This window comes from Scyliorhinus torazame, chromosome 22 (assembly GCF_047496885.1).
Source record: "Scyliorhinus torazame isolate Kashiwa2021f chromosome 22, sScyTor2.1, whole genome shotgun sequence".
Classification (NCBI taxonomy): Eukaryota; Metazoa; Chordata; class Chondrichthyes; order Carcharhiniformes; family Scyliorhinidae; genus Scyliorhinus; species Scyliorhinus torazame.
The window spans coordinates 63,219,377-63,243,508 of record NC_092728.1 but is presented as its reverse complement, the minus strand read 5'-3'; the positions used below and the strand labels follow the sequence as shown (position 1 = coordinate 63,243,508).

The window sequence follows — 24,132 nt, the reverse complement described above, 5'->3', positions numbered from 1 at the left end:
CCAGCCATGATCACTTTGTAACCATATTTTCATAATGGTGATTCACATCATTTTCATTTATTTCCCTTTTGTGTTATTAATTATCCATCTTGTTACAGAGAATGTGTGCATTCAGGTAAAGGGCCTTTTACTTTATTCTTTTATAAACCCATTTTTCCCTTCACTGACCTTCTTTGTTGAAACACTCTAATGTTTGTAGGGTCTGTTCCTTCCCATCACAGTCTGGTTGTCATTATTCACATCGCTACCTTACACTGTTACCTTGTCCTTTAAATTTCCAAATCTCGCCACATGTGAACTCTCTAGCCACACACACCCATCCTACTATTTAGCTTAAAGCCCATTCTACAACCCTAGTTTTATGATTCACCAGTACACTAGTCCCAATTTGGGTGAGGTGAAGGCTATTCCTTCATAGTCCCCGCATTTCCTACTACTGGTACCAGTGTCCCTTCAACTGAAACCCATTTCTCCCATGTCAATTTTTGAACTATGCATTCAACTCTCTGATCTTATTTATCTATTGCCAATTAAAAACATTTTTTGAATCCAGGTCCTCAGTACAGTAGTCCCAGTGCTAACCACTCCACCACCATGCTGCCCTATACTATGCCAATTTGCTTGTGGCTCAGGTAGTAACCTAGATATTATTACATTTGTGCTCATTAAAATATTATCCCTAGCTGCTCATGTATCCTCAACAGAACCTATTCCTTAGCCCTACCCATGCCATTCATAACCACATGGACCATGGCAATGGGAATCCTTGTTCTTCCACTCAAAGGTCTTCTCCAGCCAGAGAGGGTCTCTTAACCTTGGCTGAGCAGACAATACAGCCTTTTGGACTCATGTTCTTGGATGCAGTGTCTATCCACCTAACTAAACTGTCCCTGAATACAATGATATTCCTTTTTGGTGTAGCTGGTGTAGCTGAAGCTGCCCCCACCATAAACTTAAATTAAATTAATTAATTAGTGATGGCTGGTCAGGTGATGTGCTTGAGCTGCTTGATGTGGGAGCTGGCAGATCCCATTGCGAGCTGCAGCGACCACATCTGTATTAAGTGTTGGCTGCTCGAAGAGCTCCGGCTCAGAGTTGATGAGCTGGAGTCTGAGCTTCAAACACTGAGGCACATCCGGGAGGGGGAGACTTACCTGGCCACTGTGTTTCAGGAGGCAGTCACACCTGTCAGAGTAAGTAGTTTAAATCCTGCTAGTGGCCAGGGACAGGAGGGTGTGACTGCAAGTCAGGCAGGTAAAGGGAACCAGCAGTCAGGAACTCAGGAGCCTCAGCCCTTGACTCTGTCCAACAGGTGTGAGGCACTTGCTCCCTGTGTGGATGGCGAACAGGGTTGCAGGAAGGATGAGTCAGCTGACCAAGGCACCATGGTTCAGCAGGCCATTCAAGGGGAGGGAGTAAATAGGCACGTTGTAGTTGTAGGGGATTCTATTATCAGGGGGATACATGGTATCCTTTGTGAGCAGGATAAAGAGTCCCGCATGGTATGTTGCCTGCCTGGTGCTAGGGTGCGGGACATCTCTGACCGGCTTGAAAGGATACTGGAGAGGGAGGGGGAGGATCCAGTTGTTGTGGTCCATGTCGGTACCAACAACATAGGCAAGTCTAGGAAAGAGGACCTGTTTAGAGATTATAAAGAGCTAGGATTCAAATTAAAAAACAGGTCTTCAAGGGTCATAATCTCCGGATTACTGCCCGAGCCACGTGCAAATTGGCATAGGGAGGCAAGAATAAGGGAAGTTAACACGTGGCTGAAAGAGTGGTGTGGGAATGAGGGGTTCCTTTTCATGGGACACTGGCATCAGTTTTGGGACCTATACCGTTGGGATGGTCTCCACCTGAACCGAGCTGGGACCAGTGTTCTGGCGAAAAGAGTAAATAGGGTGGTCAATAGGACTTTAAGCTAAAGATTGGGGGGGGAAGGGAAAGTCAGGGAACCAAGAGGTGAAGTAATCAGTGGGAAGCGTAGCTGCTTAGGAATACAAAAAAGCACGAAAAGACAGAACTCAGGAGAGGTTACAATAGTCCCCATCCCACAAAATATGACACAGTGTATGGAAAGGCTCAGTAAACCAAGGTCCACCACACTAACAAAACAAAAAGGGACGGTCAATAGAGAATTAAAGGTGCTATATTTAAATGCGCGCAGTGTACGGAACAAGGAAGATGAGCTTGTGGCCCAGATTGTGACTGGCAGGTATGATGTGGTAGGCATCACAGAGACGTGGTTGCAGGGGGTTCAGGACTGGCATTTAAACATCCAGGGATTCACAACCTATCGAAAAGACAGAGAGGTGGGCAGAGGGGGCGGGGTTGCCTTGTTAATTAGGAATGAAATTAAATCAATAGCACTAAACGACATGGGGTCGGATGATGTGGAGTCTGTGTGGGTAGAGTTGAGGAACCACAAAGGCAAAAAAACCATAATGGGAGTTATGTACAGGCCTCCTAACAGTGGTCAGGACCAGGGGCACAAGATGCACCACGAAATAGAAAGTGCATGTCAGAAAGGCAAGGTCACAGTGATCATGGGGGACTTTAATATGCAGGTAGACTGGGTAAATAATACTGCCAGTGGACCCAAGGAAAGGGAATTCATTGAATGTTTACAGGAGGGCTTTTTGGAACAGCTTGCGATGGAGCCCACGAGGGGACAGGCCATTCTGGACTTAGTGTTATGTAATGAGCCAGACTTGATTAAAGATCTTAAAGTAAGGGAACACTTGGGAGGCAGTGATCATAATATGGTTGAATTCAATCTCCAATTTGAAAGAAAGAAGGTAGAATCAGATGTAAAGGTGTTACAGTTAAATAAAGGTAACTACAGGGGCATGAGGGAGGAACTGACGAAAATCGACTGGGAGCAGAGCCTAGTGGGAAAGACAGTAGAACAGCAATGGCAGGGGTTTCTGGGAGTAATTGAGGACACAGTACAGAGGTTCATCCCAAAGAAAAGAAAGGTTATCAGAGGGGGGATTAGGCAGCCATGGCTGACAAAGGAAGTTAGGGAATGCATCAAAGCAAAAGAGAAAGCCTATAATGTGGCAAAGAGTAGTGGGAAGTCAGAAGATTGGGAAGGCTACAAAAACAAACAGAGGATAACAAAGAGAGAGATAAGGAAAGAGAGGATCAAATTTGAAGGTAGGCTAGCCAGTAACATTAGGAATGATAGTGAAAGTTTCTTTAAATACATTAAAAACAAACGGGAGGCAAAAGTAGACATTGGGCCGCTCCAAAATGACGCTGGTAATTTTGTGATGGGAGACAAGGAAATAGCCGAGGAACTGAATAAGTACTTTGCGTCAGTCTTCACAGTAGAAGACATGAGTAATATCCCAACAATTCCGGAGAGTCAGGGGGCAGAGTTGAATATGGTAGCCGTCACAAAGGAGAAAGTGCTAGGGAAATTAAGAGGTCTAAAAATTGATAAATCTCCGGGCCCAGATGGGCTACATCCTAGAGTTCTAAAGGAGATAGCTGAAGAAATAGTGGAGGCGTTGGTGATGATGTTTCAAAAGTCACTGGAGTCAGGGAAAGTACCAGAGGATTGGAAAATCGCTGTTGTAAACCCCCTGTTCAAGAAGGGAACAAGGAAAAAGATGGAAAATTATAGGCCAATTAGCCTAACCTCGGTTGTTGGCAAGATTCTAGAATCCATTGTTAAGGATGAGATTTCTAAATTCTTGGAAGTGCAGGGTCGGATTAGGACAAGTCAGCATGGATTTAGTAAGGGGAGGTCTTGCCTGACAAACCTGTTAGAGTTCTTTGAAGAGATAACAAATAGGTTAGACCAAGGAGAGCCAATGGATGTTATCTGTCTTGACTTCCAAAAGGCCTTTGATAAGGTTCCTCACGGGAGACTGCTGAGTAAAATAAGGGCCCATGGTATTCGAGGCAAGGTACTAACATGGATTGACGACTGGCTCTCAGGCAGAAGGCAGAGAGTTGGGATAAAAGGTTCTTTTTCGGAATGGCAACCGGTGACGAGTGGTGTCCCGCAGGGTTCAGTGTTGGGGCCACAGCTGTTCTCTTCATATATTAACGATCTAGATGACGGGACTGAGGGCATTCTGGCTAAGTTTGCCGATGATACAAAGATAGGTGGAGGGGCAGGTAGTATGGAGGAGGTGGGGAGGCTGCAGAAAGATTTAGACAGTTTAGGAGAGTGGTCCAAGAAATGGCTGATGAAATTTAACGTGGGCAAGTGCGAGGTCTTGCACTTTGGAAAAAAGAATACAGGCGTGGACTATTTTCTAAACGGTGACAAAATTCATAATGCTGAAGTGCAAAGGGACTTGGGCGTCCTAGTCTAGGATTCTCTAAAGGTAAACTTGCAGGTTGAGTCCGTAATTAAGAAAGCAAATGCAATGTTGTCATTCATCTCAAGAGGCTTGGAATATAAAAGCAGGGATGTACTTCTGAAGCTTTATAAAGCATTAGTTAGGCCCCATTTAGAATACTGTGAGCAATTTTGGGCCCCACACCTCAGGAAGGACATACTGGCACTGGAGCGGGTCCAGCGGAGATTCACATCGATGATCCCAGGAATGGTAGGCCTAACATACGATGAACGTCTGAGGATCCTGGGATTATATTCATTGGCGTTTAGGAGGTTGAGGGGAGATCTAATAGAAACTTACAAGATAATGAATGGCTTAGATAGGGTGGATGTAGGGAAGTTGTTTCCATTAACAGGGGAGACTAGGACCCGGGGGCACAGCCTTAGAATAAAAGGGAGTCACTTTAGAACAGAGATGAGGAGAAATTTCTTCAGCCAGAGAGTGGTGGGTCTGTGGAATTCATTGTAACAGAGGGCGGTGGAGGCCGGGACGTTGAGTGTCTTTAAGACAGAAGTTGATAAATTCTTGATTTCTCAGGGAATTAAGGGCTATGGAGAGAGAGCGGGTAAATGGAGTTGAAATCAGCCATGATTGAATGGTGGAGTGGACTCGATGGGCCGAATGGCCTTACTTCCGCTCCTATGTCTTATGGTCTTATGGTCTTTTTGCTTCCTCCACTTGAATGGCCCCCTGCATCATGGTGCCATCATCAAAAGCGTCTCTCCCCCCAATGATCTGAACTCCATGTTGTGGGCCATTATCCCCATTATAAACAATAGGATGAACACTTCCAGTTTCACCGATTAAACGTGTACGCAAAATATCAACATGAATACATACTGTAGCAATATCTCATCAGGGAAAGGGATTGGGTTTCATTTAAATTTTAAAAAAGCACCTCTGTTTGACTACATTGATTCAATCATGGAAGCAAGATTTAAATGATTCCAAGAACTCTGACAGTGAGACATTTAAAAATAAATCCATCAGCATACTAATCCATTTTTACCACTGCCTGTCAAAGAAGGAAACCAATCATGCTGGGCCAAGAAGAACTTATTGAACTGATTTTACAAAGGCCTCATTTCCTGTGCAATTGCTGGTGGCTGTAAAAATGTAATCAATTTAAATCAGACTCAAAAAGGGGTCTGAAGATTTGCAGGCTCGGAGATACAGTTTCAAAACTGCTCAAGTGGATCAGCAACATATCTTTGTTGTAGCATCAGCAGAAAGGGCTCACAGGAAAGGGAAAATAGCACCTGCCTGCTGACCTTCCAGCTGATGCCACGTAAGCATTGTTGAAGACCTGCGAGATAGGTGCCCATTTACGCTTGTGAGTGATACAAAGGAACAAATAAGAATCCACTGCCACTTATATAGCAGCTTTTAACTGAAATACCATTACTGTCAATGACGGACTTCAGCCATTGTTTCAATGTGGGGAAATATGACGGCCAACTTGGACAAAGCAAGGCTCCACAAACAGAAATGGAATAATGAAAATACAATATGACCTTTTGCGGGATAACAATGCGGTGAAAGAGCAGAAGAACTCCTCTACTTTTGTTAAAATAGTGCCAGAGGATCTTTAACACCAGCCTGACAAGGCAGACAGGGCTCTGTTTAATATGTAAACTGAACAGCAGCAACACTGATATATAGTTTCCTAACGAGTCAGCCTAGATTACAGATTCAGAGACAGGAAAACTGGCTGAATTCCCCTCCCTAATCAAATGGCATCAAGAACAAGTGCAATGCTCCAATTAGGACTCTGTAGAGCACAGTAAGAAGTCTTACAACACCAGGTTAAAGTCCAACAGGTTTGTTTCAAATCACTAGCTTTCGGAGCGCAGCTCCTTCCTCAGGTGAATGAAGAAGTATGTTCCAGAAACATATATAGACACAAATTCAAAGATGCCAGACAATGCTTGGAATGCGAGCATTAGCAGGTGATTAAATCTTTACAGATCCAGAGGTGGGGTAACCCCAGGTTAAAGAGGTGTGAATTGTGTCAAGCCAGGACAGTTGGTAGGATTTTGCAGACCAGATGGTGGGGGATGAATGTAATGCGACATGAATCCCAGGTCTCGGTTGAGGCCGCACTCATGTGTGCGGAACTTGGCTTTAAGTTTCTGCTCGGCTATTCTGCGTTGTTGAGCGCCCTGAAGGCTGCCTTGGAGAACGCTTACCCAGAGATCAGAGGCTGAATGCCCTTGACTGCTGAAGTTTTCCCCGACTGGAAGGGAACATTCCTGCCTGGTGATCGTCGCGCGATGTCCGTTCATTCGTTGTCACAGCGTCTGCATGGTCTTGTTGTTTGCACAAGTTTGCACAAATTTGAACTAAACCTACTCACCGCACGGAACCTTCAACCGACGTGATATACCAGATATATCAGATACATCAATGACATTTTTTTCCTTTGGACCCACAGCGAAGAATTACTGAAACGACTACACGATGACATCAATAAGTTCCATCCAACCATCAGTCTCACCATGGACTACTCTCCAAAATCAGTTGCATTCTTGGACACACTCGTCTCCATCAAGGACGGTCACCTCAGCACTTCGCTTTACCGCAAGCCCACGGATAACCTCATGATGCTCCACTTCTCCAGCTTCCACCCAAAACACATTAAAGAAGCCATCCCCTATGGACAAGCTCTCCATATACACAGGATCTGCTCAGACGTGGAGGAGTGTAACAGACATCTACAGACATTGAAAGATGCCCTCGTACGAACGGGATATGGCACTCGACTCATCGATCGACAGTTCCAACGCGCCACAGCAAAAAACCGCATCCTCAGAAGACAAACATGGGACACAACCGACAGAATATCCTTCGTCGGCCAGTACTTTCCCGGAGCGGAGGAACCACAGCATCTTCTTTACAGCCTTCAACACGTCATCGAAGAAGATGAACATCTTGCCAAGGTCATCCCCACACCCCCACTACTTGCCTTCAAACAACCGCGCAACCTCAAACAAACCATTGTTTGCAGCAAAGTACCCAGCCTTCAGAACAGTGACCACGACACCACACAACCCTGCCATGGCAATCTCTGCAAAACATGCCAGATCATCGACATGGATACCACCATTACACTTGAGAACACTACCCACGAGTATGTACGCGGTACATATTCGTGCGACTCGGCCAACGTTGTCTACCTCATACGCTGCAGGAAAGGATGTCCCAAGCGTGGTACATTGGCGAGACCATACAGACGCTGCGACAACGAATGAACGGACATCGCGCGACAATCACCAGGCAGGAATGTTCCCTTCCAGTTGGGGAACACTTCAGCAGTCAAGGGCATTCAGCCTCTGATCTCCGGGTAAGCGTTCTCCAAGGCGGCCTTCAGGACACGCGACAACGCAGAATCGCCGAGCAGAAACTTACAGCCAAGTTCCGCACACATGAGTACGGCCTCAACCGGGACCTGGGATTCATGTGGCATTACATTCATCCCCCACCATCTGGCCTGCGAAATCCTACCAACTGTCCTGGCTTGACACAATTCACACCTCTTTAACCTGGGGTTACCCCATCTCTGGATCTGTAAAGATTTAATCACCTGCTAATGCTCGCATTCCAAGCATTATCTGGCATCTTTGAATTTGTCTATATGTATGTTTTTGGAACATACCTCTTCATTCACCTGAGGAAGGAGCAGTGCTCCGAAAGGTAGTGATTCGAAACAAACCTGTTGGACTTTAACTTGGTGTTATAAGACTTCTTACTGTGCTCAGCCCAGTCCAACTCCGGCATCTTCATATCATGACTCTGTAGAGGTCAGGGCAAGATCAATTACGACATTACAGACCTCACTCATCTCTTTGGTTCAGATTTTTTAAAATTATTTCACGGAATGTGGGCATTGCTGGCAAGACCGGCAATTGTTGCCCATCCCTAATTGCCCTTGAACCGAAGAAAACTCCACAAAGAAGTTAAGAGTTAACCATATTCCTGTGGCTCTGGGGTCACATGTAGTCCCGACCAGGTAAGGATGACAGATTTACTCCTCCAAAGGACATCAAGTGAGCCTATCAATGATAGCTTCACCATTCCCAAGACTAGCCATCAATTCCAGATCCATTAAACAAATTTAAATTCCACCAGCCGTCTTGGCGGGACTTGAACCGTGTGTCCCTAGAGCATTGGCCGGAGGCCCTTATTACCATTGTGCCTTCACATACCAGCTGCTGCACATTGCTCTGACTCGCTAGAGGATAAGGATGAGGCTGTTTCCTGGTGTGTTGCCTTTCCCGGGTTGGCAATGCCAAGGTAAAGAACAGCTCAAATTGGAAATCAGAGCAGAAACCGGATAAACACTGATGCCAACCATTGATGCATTATCTTTAACCAATCTGAAATCAGCAAGCTGTCAGTTTTGGCTCTGATCCACCTCCTTCCTCTGCCTTGTTTCTGCCTCCTCTCCGTGCGAATCGTTGCGCAACCTAATGCCAATTTTTCTGAATCACATCTGTTTTACTTGCATGTAAATGTGGAATATGATTGCTAACAGCAAGTAGTGAGCCAGCAGAAGATCTAGCAGGCAAGAGCCAATTTGGTTCAAGTTAGATCTTGAAAAACAAAATGAGGGGCAATTTAATTTGTGTTTGTGTAGATGTTAAAAGTCACACAGTGATACCATCTTTCTTGATTTGAACAACCAGTTGTTTTTTTAAAAAAGAATAGTCCATGCTGCAGAGGTGGCTGCTACATTTATTGAGGCATCACCACTTTCTCTGAAAACCCTAGGATACCAATTCACCACATTACAATCAGTGATCACTCAGCTACACACAAAGGGTTAATTTGCAATCAGGTTTTTACCATTTCTAGCTGAATAAATTGTTCAATCCCCTGTGCTTTCGACCCATTTGTTTTTCTTTTGCTATTTTCCTCGGAAATGTTTTCCTCCGTTTTTACAATGTAAACCAGAATTCCTGGCAAAACTTGTTATAAACCAGTCTTCTTTTCATAGTTTCTTGCCACGGGCAGCACTGTAGCACAGTGGTAGCACTGCTGCTTCATAGCTCCAGGGTCCCAGGTTCGATTCCCGGCTTAGGTCACTGTCTGTGTGGAGTCTGCACGTTCTCCCCGTGTCTGCGTGGGTTTCTTCCGGGTACTCCCACAAGTCCTGAAATACGTGCTGTTAAATAATTTGGACATTCCGAATTCTCCCTCTGTGTACCCGAACAGGTGCCAGAGTGTGGCGACTTGGGGCTTTTCACAGTAACTTCATTCCAGTGTGAATGTAAGCCTACTTGTGACAATAAAGATTATTATTACGTTTAGATTTCCAACATCGACAGTATTTGGCCATTTGCTGCAATCATCCTATTCATACTCATTCCTTCTTGTGTTGAATGTATTTCATTTATCTTGTTGGCGGATTTGGCACAGCCAAATTAAATCTGGAATCTGCACGTCTAGCAAGCTCCACAATCAATTTCCTCCCAAGAAATAAACCAGGTGATAATCCTGATGGAAAAGCAGGCAGTTATTTACCTCCTCCCACATCACAGTTGCATGTCTGGGGGTTACGGGAATCTGAGATGCGCGCAGCCAGCTTCGAGTTAAATGCAAAACAGTTCTGACGAAAGGTTAACAGCCTGGAACACAAACTCTGTTGCATTCTCCACAGATGCTGCCTGACCTGCTGAGCATTTCCAGCATTCTGTGCTTCTATTTTTTGTAAAAACTGTAGGGACTCGAAGACCCGGTGAAAGTCAATCTTCCTGACAAGTGGGCTTGATGAGCCCCTCACATAGTTTTGAATCTAGTCACTGCGATGTTCTTTGCTTTCTGAATGAGGATGGCTTCAAAGTGTAGTGTCTTACAAAGAATATCAAGCTAAGTTTAGAACAAAGCTAATTTATTTACACTACAACTAAATATATTTGACTTGCTTGCTAAGATATAAAAGATTCCAGATTCACTAAAACTATGATTTCAATTACAGAGGTCCTGATAACACGGCTATTCTCTACCTCGCCTAACAATCTTCTCCCCGAATCAACAGTATTACGTGATATACGTGTATGCGCTTGATCACCATCTAGTGGTTGATACAGTAACAGTAAATTGTTAACCCTTCAGTATTCTTGCAATATACATACTGTCACAGTCACAGCTGTCAGCATAAGGCAGGCATTTCTGGCTCATCGACAACAATATAGGCCCCACACAATGTAAGGATACCTTTGAAAGTGCTTCCTCCCTCTAGAGATGTACATGCTACCTCATTTACACTGATACAATACTAGCTTTGCTCCTGGGACTTGCTGAGGCATCGCTGAACATGAATTGGGTATGAAATTCCTTTTCCAAGCTATCATGGGAGATATCTGCAGAATATTGGAATTTCAAAAGATTTATCTTGAATATATTCTCTGCATAACTAGGAGTGCATTCTACCAATAAATGATGTAGCAAAACATTTATAAACTTCCTTTCCCATGCCTGCCTTGCTTTCCCCTGTTATTTCCGGACGTATGGGCCTTTGTCAGTATTCAGGAACAAAACAGGAGAAAGTATTTGTGCCCATTTTTCATCTGAATTATTACACCCTATTTTCCTTTACTATCTGGGAACAGGCCAGAGAAATTTGGCCCTTTACAATGTGCAGCAGAGTCAATATTGTGGTTAACTGGTGTCAAATTTTGTTTAATAATGCTTCCGGGAGGTGTGGCGCAGTGATAAGCGCCTCTATCCCTGGATCAGAAGCTCCGGGTTGGTGTTCAATGCCAGGACTTATTGGTCATGGAAGGAGCATTCATAATGCCGTTCAACGGGCTGATAGTTCGGGAATTCTTTCATCACTATTCCCCAGAGTGTGAAAATATGCCACACAATAAAAATTATGGGCGAGGTTCTCTGGCCTCCCCATGGCATGTTTCTCGGCGGCTAGAGGCAGCCTACTGTTGGCAGATGGTGAGATCTTCTGGTCCCGTCGCTGCCAATGGGATTTTCCATTGAACCCACCCCACACTGGTGATAACCCCACAGTGGGGTTGCGGCTTCGGCGGGACTGAAAGACCCGGTAGGCGGGAAAAGCTGGAATATCTTGCCCACTGGAGTGTTTTACTCTATTCAAAGCACTACATAAACCCAAGTTCTTAGAAAAAATGATTTCTGGCATGTCAGCCTTACTGGCAAGGGGTCGTGCCACTGAGAGAAGTAGTGGTGAGTCCCCTTCTTGAATTGCAGCTGCATGATCTGCAAGGTCCTGCGAGGGAGGGATTTCCAGGATTTTGACAATGATGGAACATTACATTTCCAAATCAGAATGGTGTGTGACTTAGAACCATACAATTCCTACAGTGCAGAAAGAGGCCATTTGGCCCATCAAGTCTGCACCGAACCCGTGAAAGAGCACACTACCTAGACCCACTCTACCCACCCCCCCACCCCACCCCCACTTTCGCTTTAACACCATAACCCCACCTAACCTGTACATCTTTTGTACACTAAAGGGCAATTTTATCATGGTCAATCCACATCTTTGGACTGTGGGAGGGAACCGAAGCACCCGGAGGAAACCCACACAGACATGGTGAGAACATGCAGACTCAACATAGACAGTCGACCAAGGCTGGAATTGGAACCTGTTCCCTGGCGCGGTGAGGCAGCAGTGCTAACCTCTGTGCCGCCCCTTGGTGGGAACTTGCAGACAATGGTGTTCCCAACAGTCTGCCCCCTTGTTCTTCAAGTGGTTATTCTTGTTAGGAGTAGGAAGTCCCAATTGTCTCTTCCCCAGCCTAGTGGTGCTGAAACCAATAGCAGCAATCCACCACACATTTATAATCTGTGCACATGTCATTGACAGAATTTTGCAGCATTCATTAGTAGAGTAGATTGCTCTCTAGATTTTTTGAGTGCGAGCTTTATCTTTTCACTGTACGCCAGTATTTCCATATATTTCCCCAGTTGAAAATTACTTGAATGCAAGCGCCGTGATTTAAACATCCATTAATTTTAAGGAATCTTTCAAATTTACATTACAATTATTACGAGAGACAGCATAAATGTGAGTGAACGAGTGAGAGAGTATGAAAAACAATGAGAAAAACAAACTTAACAGTGAAAAGAAATACATTTACATTAAAAAAATTTTTTTAAGTGCCTCAAGGTGATTTGAGGGCACTTTGGGCGCAGATAACAGATTTGGGAAGAGAGATATTCAGAGCGCTGATGAGGAGTTGGAAAGGTGGGTTTGAAGGATTGGTAATGGAGGAAGAGAATTCTAGATAAATTATTAAGCCCTCACTAACTGGGCAGGTGGGTTGAGGGCAAATGGTTGGTAGTTTAAGAGTTAATGTTGGGAAATGCATTCAGTGCCACATGTGCCCCAGTTGTATTTTAAAAATAGCAGAAGTTATCAAGGCATCCATGGAAAGTTAGGACATTTAACAAACATACTTAAATCAAATCTTCATAGTGGGATTGTGAATCAGCTTAAAAAATTTACTGTTGCGGTACAGGTTACTCAGAGGTGGAGAACTCAGCAGTGAATAGGATGCAGGAGTTGCCGGCTCCACAAGGCAGGAACCTCCTTCAGAATTCCTGCAGGCATGGGAGCAGGAGGGCTCGCTGCAGGTCCTCAAGGAAACCTTTGGCCTCCTCCTGCCGGTTGTAGGCCTCGCCCCTTACTCCCAATCACGTGCAGACTTCTGAATTGGGGGGAGGGACACCTTCAAGGGTTTTCCAATCATCTACAGATCAGACCGCCCCTTTGACTCACAGCTGGGTGGGAAACACCAACACATGTTAATGAGGCTCTGCCATTTGGTTGGGCAGGATTTTCGTGAGAGGTTCTTATTGGCTTCAACTGCAATTTATCCGCAAACATTGGTACCCAATGTCGAAGACAGCTCTGCCAGGAATAGAATGTTGAAGAAAGTATGGAACGTACATGATGCCGGAGCCAAGGGATGGAGTTTGGAGGTTTAGTGAATTTCATATGGCTGGGGAAAACGGAGGGGCATTTATAGCAGTTAATGGAGGAACACAGGACAGAACTAATCATGCAATTTTGAATTATGCATTACTATCTGTCTTTATCATACTAAAAAGCTTAGTTCTGAGGGTTGTAATTGTTCAGGGATGAAGTTAATTATAAAACATTTCAGTTAAGCAGGACAAGCTAATTATGTCACCAGTATTTGTTTATATTTTTGAGAAAACAATGATTTCATCTGTGCAACCAACTATAAACATTTGAATTAATTACTGCTGTGGTAATTACAGAACAAGTGGACAAGTGACAATCCGAGTGTGAAACCACTCTTTCTATTTAAAGTTGACGCCTGATTCAGACCCAGTCTGGAGAGCCCAACAGCCCAGTGTCGGGGTACGCAATAACCTGCAATGAACTCGGAGTAGGTCAGCCCAGATTTCCCTGGATCCATCTCCCGCTACTCATGGTTTTATGACCCTGGCAAGGCTCCAAAATGCCAGATAACAGTTTCCATTCATTGCTGAAACCTCAAAACCCCTTCTTAATGTTCCTGGATCACAGAGCCTTCTTCAATGCTGACAGTCCCTCAATGTTATCATACCTCGACTGTTCCAACCTTCTACTTAATACTGCGGGAGACTGAACCACACACCTATGAGCATCCATGTGTTACCTGACCATGGGAATCGTTCCAAAAACTCCCAAGGCATGGGAATCTCCTCTCAATCCATCGAGACCTCATAAAACCTCAACTTCGTTCTTTGAAAAAAATAAATTTCGAGTATCCAATTCATTTTTTCCAATTAAGGGGGCAATTTAGCGTGTTCAATCCACCTACCTTGCACATCTTTGGGTTGTGGGGGCGAAACCCATGCAAACACGGGGAGACAGTGCAAACTCCAAACGGACAGTGGCCCAGAGCCAGGATCGAACCTGGGACCTCGGCGCCGTGAGACTGCTGTGCTAACCCACTGCGCCACCGTGCTGCCCGAAGGTCAAAACTGTGTCAAGGTCTGAGATATGTCATCTGAGCCCAACATTACAAAGTTGTTACGACCAGGATAAGAGGAGTGCACCTCTCCTCTCGCCCCACTACATCACAGGTTGCACCAACAGTTCAAAAGTTTAACTCACTCACCAAAATGGCCAATTCTTTGTCTTCGCTGCTGTTAGACCGAGAACAAAAGAGACTTTAACCAAGCTTCCTAACCAAGGAAGTGATAAGGCCGTTAAATCTTGGGACACCTCGTGATCTGAATCTCACCCTCACTGGACGGGAAGCCATTGGAAGCCTCCAGGTGGTTGGACTTTGGGCAGGGTAGTACCCTAGCATTCCCACTGGCGCACAGGCGCCTTTCCTGCCACTTGGGCACCCTAGGTGTCAGGCAAGCAGGGGCACTTCCAGGGTGTCAGGCTGGCAGTTCCAAGGTGTCCAGGTGCTAGGTTGGCACTGCCAGGGATCGGGCCCTGAGGTGCCCTGCCCTTCTGAGGTGAAGTGAAGAGGGGCTCAAGGACCCACTATCAGGTAAGTTGGGGTAGTGGGGTGAAGGTCCAGAGATTAAGGGCAGGATTCTCCGCCCCATTGCGCCACATTTCTGCCTCGACCCGCCGGCGGGATTCTCCGTTACGCCGGCCGGTCAAAGGGGTTTCCCATTGTGGGGCAGCCCCACGCTGTCGGGAAACCCCCGGGCGCCGGTAAAACGGAGAATCCCACCGGCAAAGAATCCAGCCCCAGGTTTGCAGTGCAGGAAATTAAGCTAAGTGCAGCCTTGGCAAGGCATTCCTCGCTGAGGCCAAAAAAAAAGAGTCCCATTTGATAGTGGGATTGTTCTCGGCACCGAGAGGCTTTGCAGTGATGGATTTTCATGATAGGCTTTATGAAGTAAAGGAAAGAGTTTGCAGTGTTTTGATACTGTTGACCTGGAGCTCGCTCATATGAAGATGGGCCACTGGTCCCAGTAGATATCTGGAGCTTCAGCATAAAGAAGAATAGAGAACTGGGTCAATTCTTGTCTCAGCATTGCAGGTTTCGAACTGCAGACAAGTTATACTCAGATGAGGATCCTCTGGCAGCAGGTTAAAACCGCACAAGGAATTCCAGGGAAGGCAGGGAGATTGTGAGTTAGGCCAGTCTTCCTTCTTGGCTTATTCCACTAAAACCGAGTTCAAAACAAAAGATCCAGAACAGAAAAACACCTCAGTCAGGTGATTGCCCGTAAATCACCAGGCCTCTGCCGTTAAACCATTTTGTACTCCCTCTATCAATTAAAATAATTGCAGTTCAAGGGCCATACTGAGCAGGTCACTGAAATCATGTGATTTCCTGGAACAAGGTATGCTTGGTCCTAGTCCAAAAGTGAAATGATGATCTTTTGGGAAAAAAAAAGCCCAAATAATCCTTCCAAACTTTCAAAGAAAAATACTCATGAAGATATGGAAGCGATTCTCCCATTCTCCGTATGGGAGATTCGCCGTTTGCGCGATTCTCCGAGGAGCGGAGAATCGGCGGCATTTGCACCGGCACGTTTGCCGCGACGTCGGTCGCGGGCCGCCGTCCGCAGACGGGCCGCCGATTCTCCGGCCTTGATGGGCCGAGCGACCGCGCGGAAACAGCAGAGACCTGCCGGCGCCGTTCACACCTGCTCGCAGCCAGCGGGAACTCTGCGCGTCGGGTCAGGGGGCAGTCTGTGGGGCGGGGAAAAGCACTCCTTCATCATGGGGAGCCTCCGATGGGGTCTGGCCCGCGATCGGGGCCCACCGATCGGCAGGCCGGCCTCTCCAGCCCGGCTCTATTTTATTACGCGGCCGGCCCCTGAACCCCCACACCTAGTTGCCTTTAGCCGGCGCGTTGAGGCAGTCCCCCGCGCATTTGCGTGTTGACGCGGCCCAACTTCGCATGCGCGGGTTGGCGCAGCGCCCAGTTGGCACCGGGCAGGGAGGCTGGAGCGGCATGAACCGCTCCAGCGCAGTGCTGGCCCCCTGTGGGGGCCAGAATCGGTAGTGCCCGCGCCTGTTTCGCGGCATTGTGAAACGCGACGGCGTTCACGACGGCGCAAACACTCTGTCTCCATTTCAGAGAATCACGCCCATGACGTTCACAATAGTGTTGGCAATGTCTCCCCACCAGCCTTAGCTTCAGCTGTGGTGTCATCCACAGTTAAACACAGACCCAGACAGCTGCGAAACAATGGGTAAGGTATCAGCTTTAGAACGGAATGGGAGTAGATTAGGTAACATAATAACATACAACTCTTCTATTATTCAAAGTTCCTCAATCATTCCCTGTTCCAGCAAAACCTCCCGTAATTGAATTAAATCAGCAGCTCCTGCCTTTGCTTATACAAAGTTTTCCAGCTTTCCAGGATTGTTCTGGAATCTTCAGGAATTAAAAAGCTATCTCCACAATATTGTTGTCAGGAAAGCCAGAGAAAAATCAACGCGTATTCAAAAACAAATGTTCAATAAATAATTCTTCTTTACTTAGAATATTATTGGACTGGAGAAAAAACATGTATGTGTATTCAAAACAAACGTTGAACAAATAATTCTTCTTTAGTGAGAATATTATTGGACTTGAGGAAAAACACTCTTTAATTCCCAGATATGAAGTGAAATGAAATGAAAATCGCTTATTGTCACAAGTAGGCTTCAAATGAAGTTATTGTGAAAAGCCCCTAGTCGCCATATTCCGGTGCCTGTTTGGAGAGGCTGTTGCGGGAATTGAACCGTGCTGCTGGCCTGCCTTGGGCTGCTTTCAAAGCCAGTGATTTAGCCCTGTGCTAAATTTAAACAGTTAAACAACTGTGTAATAATCACTTTCCATTTGGCATGGGAGAGCTGTGCACCATGATGATGGATATATCGAGTGGTCCAGTCATGTGCGAAACCACCAGAATTGGCAAATCTGTCTCTCAGATACCCGACTTCCAATGTACTCGCTTCTCCACTGGGTATTGAGCCTTTCACAGGGTTGGTGCCCCATGTACAGCCATCACCTTATAACTCACCTTGGGGTTCCTTACTTACATTTGCACTTTATTGAAATGTTGTGTGATCATGGGGATATCACAAATGCGCATGGGGTAATATTGCACAGAGTGGGGGGGGCCATTTGGCCCATCATGTATGTGCTGGATCTTTCAAAGAATCCCAATTCATGCTACCCCTCCGCCCCTTTGCATAATAATATCAGGAAACAAAATTATTTTGTGGATAGATCCAATTTCCTTTTGAAAGTGGTTACTGAATCTCCTTTCACCGCCTTTTCAGGCAGTGCAAATTTTTCTATCCATTCATGGGGCGAAATTCTCCGGTATCGGCGCGATGTCTGCCGACCGGAGCCAAAAACGGCGCAAATCAGTCGGGCATCGCGCCGCCCCAAAGGTGCGGAATCCTCCGCACCTTGGGGGACCGAGCCCCAACCTTGAGGGGCTAGGCCCGTGCCGGACTAAGTTCCGCCCCGCCAGCTGGCAGAAAAAGCCTTTAGTGCCACGCCAGTTGGCGCGGAAATGACATTGCCAGGCGGCGCATGCGCGGGAGCATTAGCGGCCGCTCACGGCATCCCCACGCATGCGCTGTGGAGGGAGTCTCTTCCGCCTCCGCCATGGTGGAGACCGTGGCGAAGGCGGAAGGAAAAGAGTGCCCCCACGGCACAGGCCCACCCGCGGATCGGTGGGCCCCGATCGCGGGCCAGGCCACCGTGGGGGCACCCCCCGGGGCCAGATCGCCCCGTGCCCCCCCCCCAGGACCTCGGAGCCCACCCGCGCCGCCTTGTCCCGCTGGTAAGAGTGGTGGTTTGATCCACGCCGGCGGGACAGGCATCCTATCAGCGGGACTTCGGCCCATTCCGGCCGGAGAATCGCGGGGGGGGGGGGCCAACCGGCGCGTCGCTATTCCCGCCCCCGCAGAATCTCCGGTGCCGGAGAATTCGGCAACCGTCGGGGGCGGGATTCACGCCAGCCCCCGGCGATTCTCCGACCCGGTGGGGGGGGTCGGAGAATCTCGCCCATGGGGTGGGGGCATAGTTGGCAAAGAGACCATTTATTGGCCCAGATCATAACAATTCTCTGCGTTTAAAAATTCCCATGTCACCCCTTGAATTTTTGCCAATTGCTTTAAATCTGTGCCCTTTGGTCAGTCGTGGAAATGGTTTCTCTGTAGCTACACTGTTATCAAAACCCCTTCTAACTTTGAAATAAAAAGAGAAAATGCTGACAAAACACAGCAGGTCTGGCTGCATCTGTGGAGAGAGAAACTGTGTTAACCTTTCGAGTCTGTGTGACTCTTCTTCGAAACTTTAACTCTACTTCTCTCTCTCTGCAGATGCTGCCAGCCCTGCTGAATTTTGCCAGCATTTTCTGTTTTCCTTTCAGAATTCCAGCATTTTCTGTTTTTAGTTCGGATTTACAGCATCCACGGCATTTTTGATTTTATAACTTTGGCCGCCTCTCAACTCTCCCTTTAACCGTTACTGCCTGATGGAAAACAATCCCACCTTCTTGATTCTTTCCAGATGACTTATCGCTGCTATCGGTTCAGCATGAATTTGATCTCAACTCGATGTTCAAAGAAGCACATTTCCACCTGTTCTAGAACCACCCAGCAGATTTTAATCACCTGCTGTTGCACATCCAGGCCAGGAGGTCAAATCTCAAGTGGATTTGGAAAAGTCTGTCTCAAACACAGGAATGGAAGAAACAAGACTGTCTTGAAACCTCCTTGCAACCCACGCTATTTATTTTTAAACCACTCGACAGGTGGCAAGTTAGCAACCACCTGTTTTATGAGAAATCTGATCATCAGTGCTGCATCTTCCATTTAAAAATGAAATGTTTTTTATCCCATTCTTAAAGTTACAAAGCCAATGCTCAGAGTGGATGGGGCAAACCCATAATCCATCTCATTGCTTGCCCCAAAAAACAATTCAAATTGGAGCCAATTCATGGTCTCCACAGGAGAGATATACAAGATCCAAGCTGACAAGAAAAGGGCTTGGTCTGACGCTTGATCTTAGCCAGAAGGCCAGGGAGGCCGCACCTTCCTGAATTTGCTGAGAAACGCGAGGAAAAATCTAACGCGCAGTATTACAGATCAACCGAAACAAAACACTTCCCAAGAGCAGCGTCAGTCAGGAGTCATGTTAGAACTGACACCTGGCCTTGAACAGCCACTTGGCTGTTGTGTGCAGACAGAGAACACAATCACAGATGTGTGTGAAAAATTCCAATGAAAATCGAGTCCCCCCCCTCCCTCCGCCAAGTCCAAAATGCATCACGCTTGAAAGGGAGATGACTGCTGGTCTAATGTTCTTTTACCCAAAACTGCTCAAAATGATTATTGGCCTTCTCTTTTTTCCCCCCTTAACATTGTAAAGACTAGCAGGATGATATTCCTGCTTCTTTGCCAACGCTGTCAAGTTCTAGTTGCATGGACTGCCAAAAACGGATACTAACGTTTGCTCCAACCCTGCTGTCTAACCCTAATCCACAGGCAGTCCAAGGGAGAAGCAACAGAGCTAATCGTTTTGTTGCTGTGCCTGGCACAGTCCTGGCAAGAGTGGGGACTGGTCAATGGAAGAGGGTCAACCAAACAACTTTCTTGTAAAATAAATGTCAATGTTTCGAAAACCATGCCCTCCAGAGGGACAAGAATATATTTCAGATTTCACTTGACCTTTTGTTTGAATTAAGCATCCTTTGATTGGGGCAGCATGGTGGCACAGTGGTTGGAATTGCTGCCTCACGGGGCCGAGGACCCGGGTTCGATCTCGGTCCCAGGTCACAGTCCATGTGGAGTTTACACATCCTCTCCGGATCTGTTTGGGTCTCACCCCCACAACCCAAAGATGTGCAGGGTAGGTGGATTGCCACGCTAATTGCCCCTCAATTGGAAAAAAAATGAATTGGGTACTTTATGCACACTCTGGATGCTGCTCTTGATTTACCGGGACATGTGTTAGTACAGGCTTCAGGAGTTTTGAACTGAATACAGAAAAACAGGGCAAGAGGTTGCTATCCTTGGGGCTGGTTTAGCACAGTGAGCTAAACAGTTGGCTTGTAATGCAGAACAATGCCAGCAGTGCGGGTTCAATTCCCGCACCGGCCTCCCCGAACAGGCGCCGGAATGTGGCGACTAGAGGTTTTTCACAGTAACTTCACTGAAGCCTACTTGTGACAATAATATATTATTATCCAGTCATATGTTGAAAGCTTCGCTGCGTGATTTAAAGAGGCACTTTCTACAAATCCGGAGGCATGAATATTTGAAGCACCTCGGTATATAAAATGTTCATTTTGTCTTTTCTTAATATGTTTATTTCACTGCCCTGACCTTCTCCCTGGCCCTCTGGGTGGGGACATGGGTGCCCAGCAACTCTCAGCTTGCCAGATAGTAAGGGCACATTTTGTACATTTGATCCTTGGTCGAGTGTTGGAAGCATCACAACTGGAGGCAGTGTTGGAAGCATCACAACTGAACCAAATTCACACTGGCGACCTTTCCACATGGAGCAATTAGGAGTGAGCCTCGATTGATTTTTTTTTTCTCTTCTCAATGGAGGGTGGCCAGGGGCAGCATCCTCCACAGACACTTCAGCTGGAGGTCAAGTAACAACACATCCAGGAATTGAAGCAAGATACCTTAAATCTATTCAAACCTCACAGCAGACAGTAAGTACATTTAGAAGCCGAGCTAACAAACTCAGCTCCCAATGCTGCAACACTTTCCTCAATACAACACGAAACACGAGCATTTCAAAACTGGGTTCAAATCAGCGCTGTGCAAAATAGCCCCCAGTAATGATAGAACCTCCTAAAGCTCTGATTTATATTAGTTCTTAACTTGAACTGTAATTCCCAGTGAATTATTAAATCCATCCTCTCAAAATCCCGGTACCTGCTCGAATCCACAGCCAGCCTCATGTGCCCTCACTAATAACACTAGAGGGCACCAATAGCAGTACAAACTGCAGTCACGCTAATTACCATTAAAGAGCAAAAATAACATCAACATCAACAATCTCTGCATGCGGATTGAAAAAAAAAGCCTTTCAACTTCACTTTCTCCTCCTCCTAATTGGCCCATGCCTTACCCTTATAGTTCCTCTGACTCTTGAAAGTTTTCATTGAAGAAGTCTTCACTATCAGAATTCCTTAAAAAAAAATTGCAGTCATTCAGGGCTGTAATCATAGCATCCTTGGTTTTTTTTGAAGAAAACAACGAACACCGATTGCTGGCGGCGACTTCTTGGTATGAAGGAATTGCCGAGCCTGATACCGAGCGAGTTGCAATTCAACAAGCGCTGCTTAACTGCACAGGAGTGAACGAGTGAGTCAGCACCAGCCACGAATACTAATGCGCCTTCCTTGTATATATCAGGGACGTGGGATTCGGAGACAGCGATGGTGTTTTGGAAGGGATCTTAAAGGACCATCGTCATCCTTGAAAAAAAAGTATATTGATTGTTTTTGCCGGGAGGGAAGGATAACAAATGAATGTTGCTGTGTGTGCTTTGTGGCACAATCCTAAACTGGCTCGCATTTTACAATTTCATTAGAGGCAGTGGGTGAGACAGATTTGTAGGTTTGTGTTAGTAGATGAAAGCATGTGGATAAATGGGATTGAAACACTGATCAGCCCCGGTCTAATTCAATGCCATCACAGCCCCAAGTGGCTGAATGAACTGCTCCTATATCTTGCAGCAACTGAAAGCCCCGCCTCTCCGATGAGCCACTACGCTATTCACTGCACTGTTTTCAAACACGCACACAAAAATGTTTTTGTGAAGCTCTTCAATGTATTTTTTTTAAAGTATTATTTTTAAGGGCCTCAAATTTACTCTAACCCCTACTAGTCCTAACTCATTGCCTTTCACCCTCTGTATAGAATTGAACAACAAATTTATCCCACACTTGGCTGGGAGCAATGGTTAACAACTCATGCAGTTGAAATTACACATGTTAAATTGCACCCAGATTAATGGCTGCACCTTGATTGATGTTCTTTCAGATTGCTTTCATTGTCAAGCTAATGTACCCTTCCAAAGCCACTGCCTCAGATAATGTCATCAGCAGTTTTTATCTGAGATGAATTGAACGTATAGGGAACAAAAAAGTTGTCCTGGTAAGGTGTCTGCTGTTTCAGAACAGAAAGGGGGCCACAGTATAATGAATTGTTTTCATGACCGAATCTGTTTTGGTCCATTGGGTTTCATAAACAGGAGAAGAATTTATCATTTTCTGTACTTCGGTATGATCTTCTCTTAATTATATTCATTCCAAGCAGAGTTCAGAGAATAAAGGTAAAGGCATTTGGGATAGAGATGAAGAGAAACTTCTTCATTCAGAGCTGTGCATCTAGAATTCTCTACCCAAGATAGCTATGGAAGCTCACTTGTTAAGTATGTTTAAGACTGAGATCAATAGTTTTCCAGATGCGAATGGTATTATGGGGATAGTGTGTCTAAATAGGGGGTTGAGTTAGGAGAGATTATCATACAGGGGTTAAATTACAAGGAGAGATTATTCAAATTAGACCTATTTTTGCTAGAATTTAGAAGGTTAAGGGGTGATCTGAAGTATTCAAGATGTTAACAGGGAAAGACCAGTCTAGATAAAGATAAACTATTTCCACTGGTTGGAGATTCTAAAAATTAGGGGGTAGACCGTTCAAGAGAGATATTCGGAAGCACTTCTTTCAAAGAGTGGCAGAGGTTGGGATCTTTCTCCCACAAACAGCAGTTGAAGCTGGATCAGTTGTCAATTTTAAATCTGAGGTAGAAAGGTTTTTGTTTAACAAAGATATTGAGGGATATGGGCCAAAGGTAGGTGTATGGAGTTGGGTCACAGATCAGCCATGATCTTATTGAATTGCAGGACAGGTTTGAGGGGCTGAATGACTTACTCCTGTTCCCAATAGCATTGGGGTAGGTGCAGACTCCCATATGCCTGCCTTGTTTCACTTTCCTTTAACACACAAATCTCATAAAAAATTTATCAATCTGTTTTCAAATTTTCACTTGACCTAATCAATTTTCAATCAATATAAAAGTTTCAATTATCACACAATTAATTTTCAAATGCCTATCCAATTTAGATGAGCAAATTATATGCAGTATTTATTTAGTGCATGCAAAATCTGCAGACAGTACCAAGCAGTTTACAACATTGCCCTTACCAGCAGGCAAAGTGCATTGGCCATCAGATAGCTGGGCCAAGGGCCATGAGGCAACAATGTGGAGCAGCGTTTATTTACAAAGAAACATAGAAAACAGAAGGAGAAGGCCATTCGGCCCTTCGAGCCTGCTCCGCCATTCATTATGATCATCCAATTCAATACCCTGATCCCACCTTCCCCCTCCCCCCCATATAATTTGATTCCCTTCTCCCCAAGTGCTACATCCCCCTCCCCCCACCATATCATTTGATTCACTTCTCCCCAAGTGCTACATCTGCCCTCCCCACCCCATATCATTTGATTCCCTTCTCCCCAAGTGCTACATCTAACTGCTTCTTGAAAACATAGTGTTTTGGCCTCAACTGCTTTCTGTGGCAACAAATTCCACCTGCCGACCACTGTCTGGATGAAGAAATCTTTCCCCATCTCTGTCCTAAATGGTCTACCCCCTATTCTCAGACTATGATCCCTGGTCCTGGAGGAAATATCCTCTCTGCATATACCCTGTCAATCCTGTTAGAATTTTATAGGTTTCTATAAACCCCCTCCCTTCATTTTTCTGAACTCCAGCGACTCAATCTCTGCTCATACATCAGTTCTGACATCCCAGGAATCAATGTGAGAAAC

The 24,132-nt window shown here is 45.8% G+C and overlaps 1 protein-coding gene across 4 annotated transcripts in view; it reads right to left on the bottom strand.

The window, feature by feature from the left end:
- The window catches only part of LOC140399093 (astrotactin-2-like), a 2,178,011-nt gene that overhangs the window by 1,174,538 nt on the left and 979,341 nt on the right, over positions 1-24,132 (bottom strand). Inside the window, exon 1 of one of the 4 annotated variants that reach the window (XM_072488238.1) lies at positions 21,422-21,648. The exons of the other annotated variants lie outside the window; for them this stretch is intronic. Within the exon in view, the coding sequence (XP_072344339.1) occupies positions 21,422-21,455 (34 nt within the window). The 5' untranslated portion in view covers positions 21,456-21,648. Of the gene's footprint in view, positions 1-21,421; positions 21,649-24,132 lie in introns of those variants that run through there. 4 annotated transcript variants of the gene reach the window in all.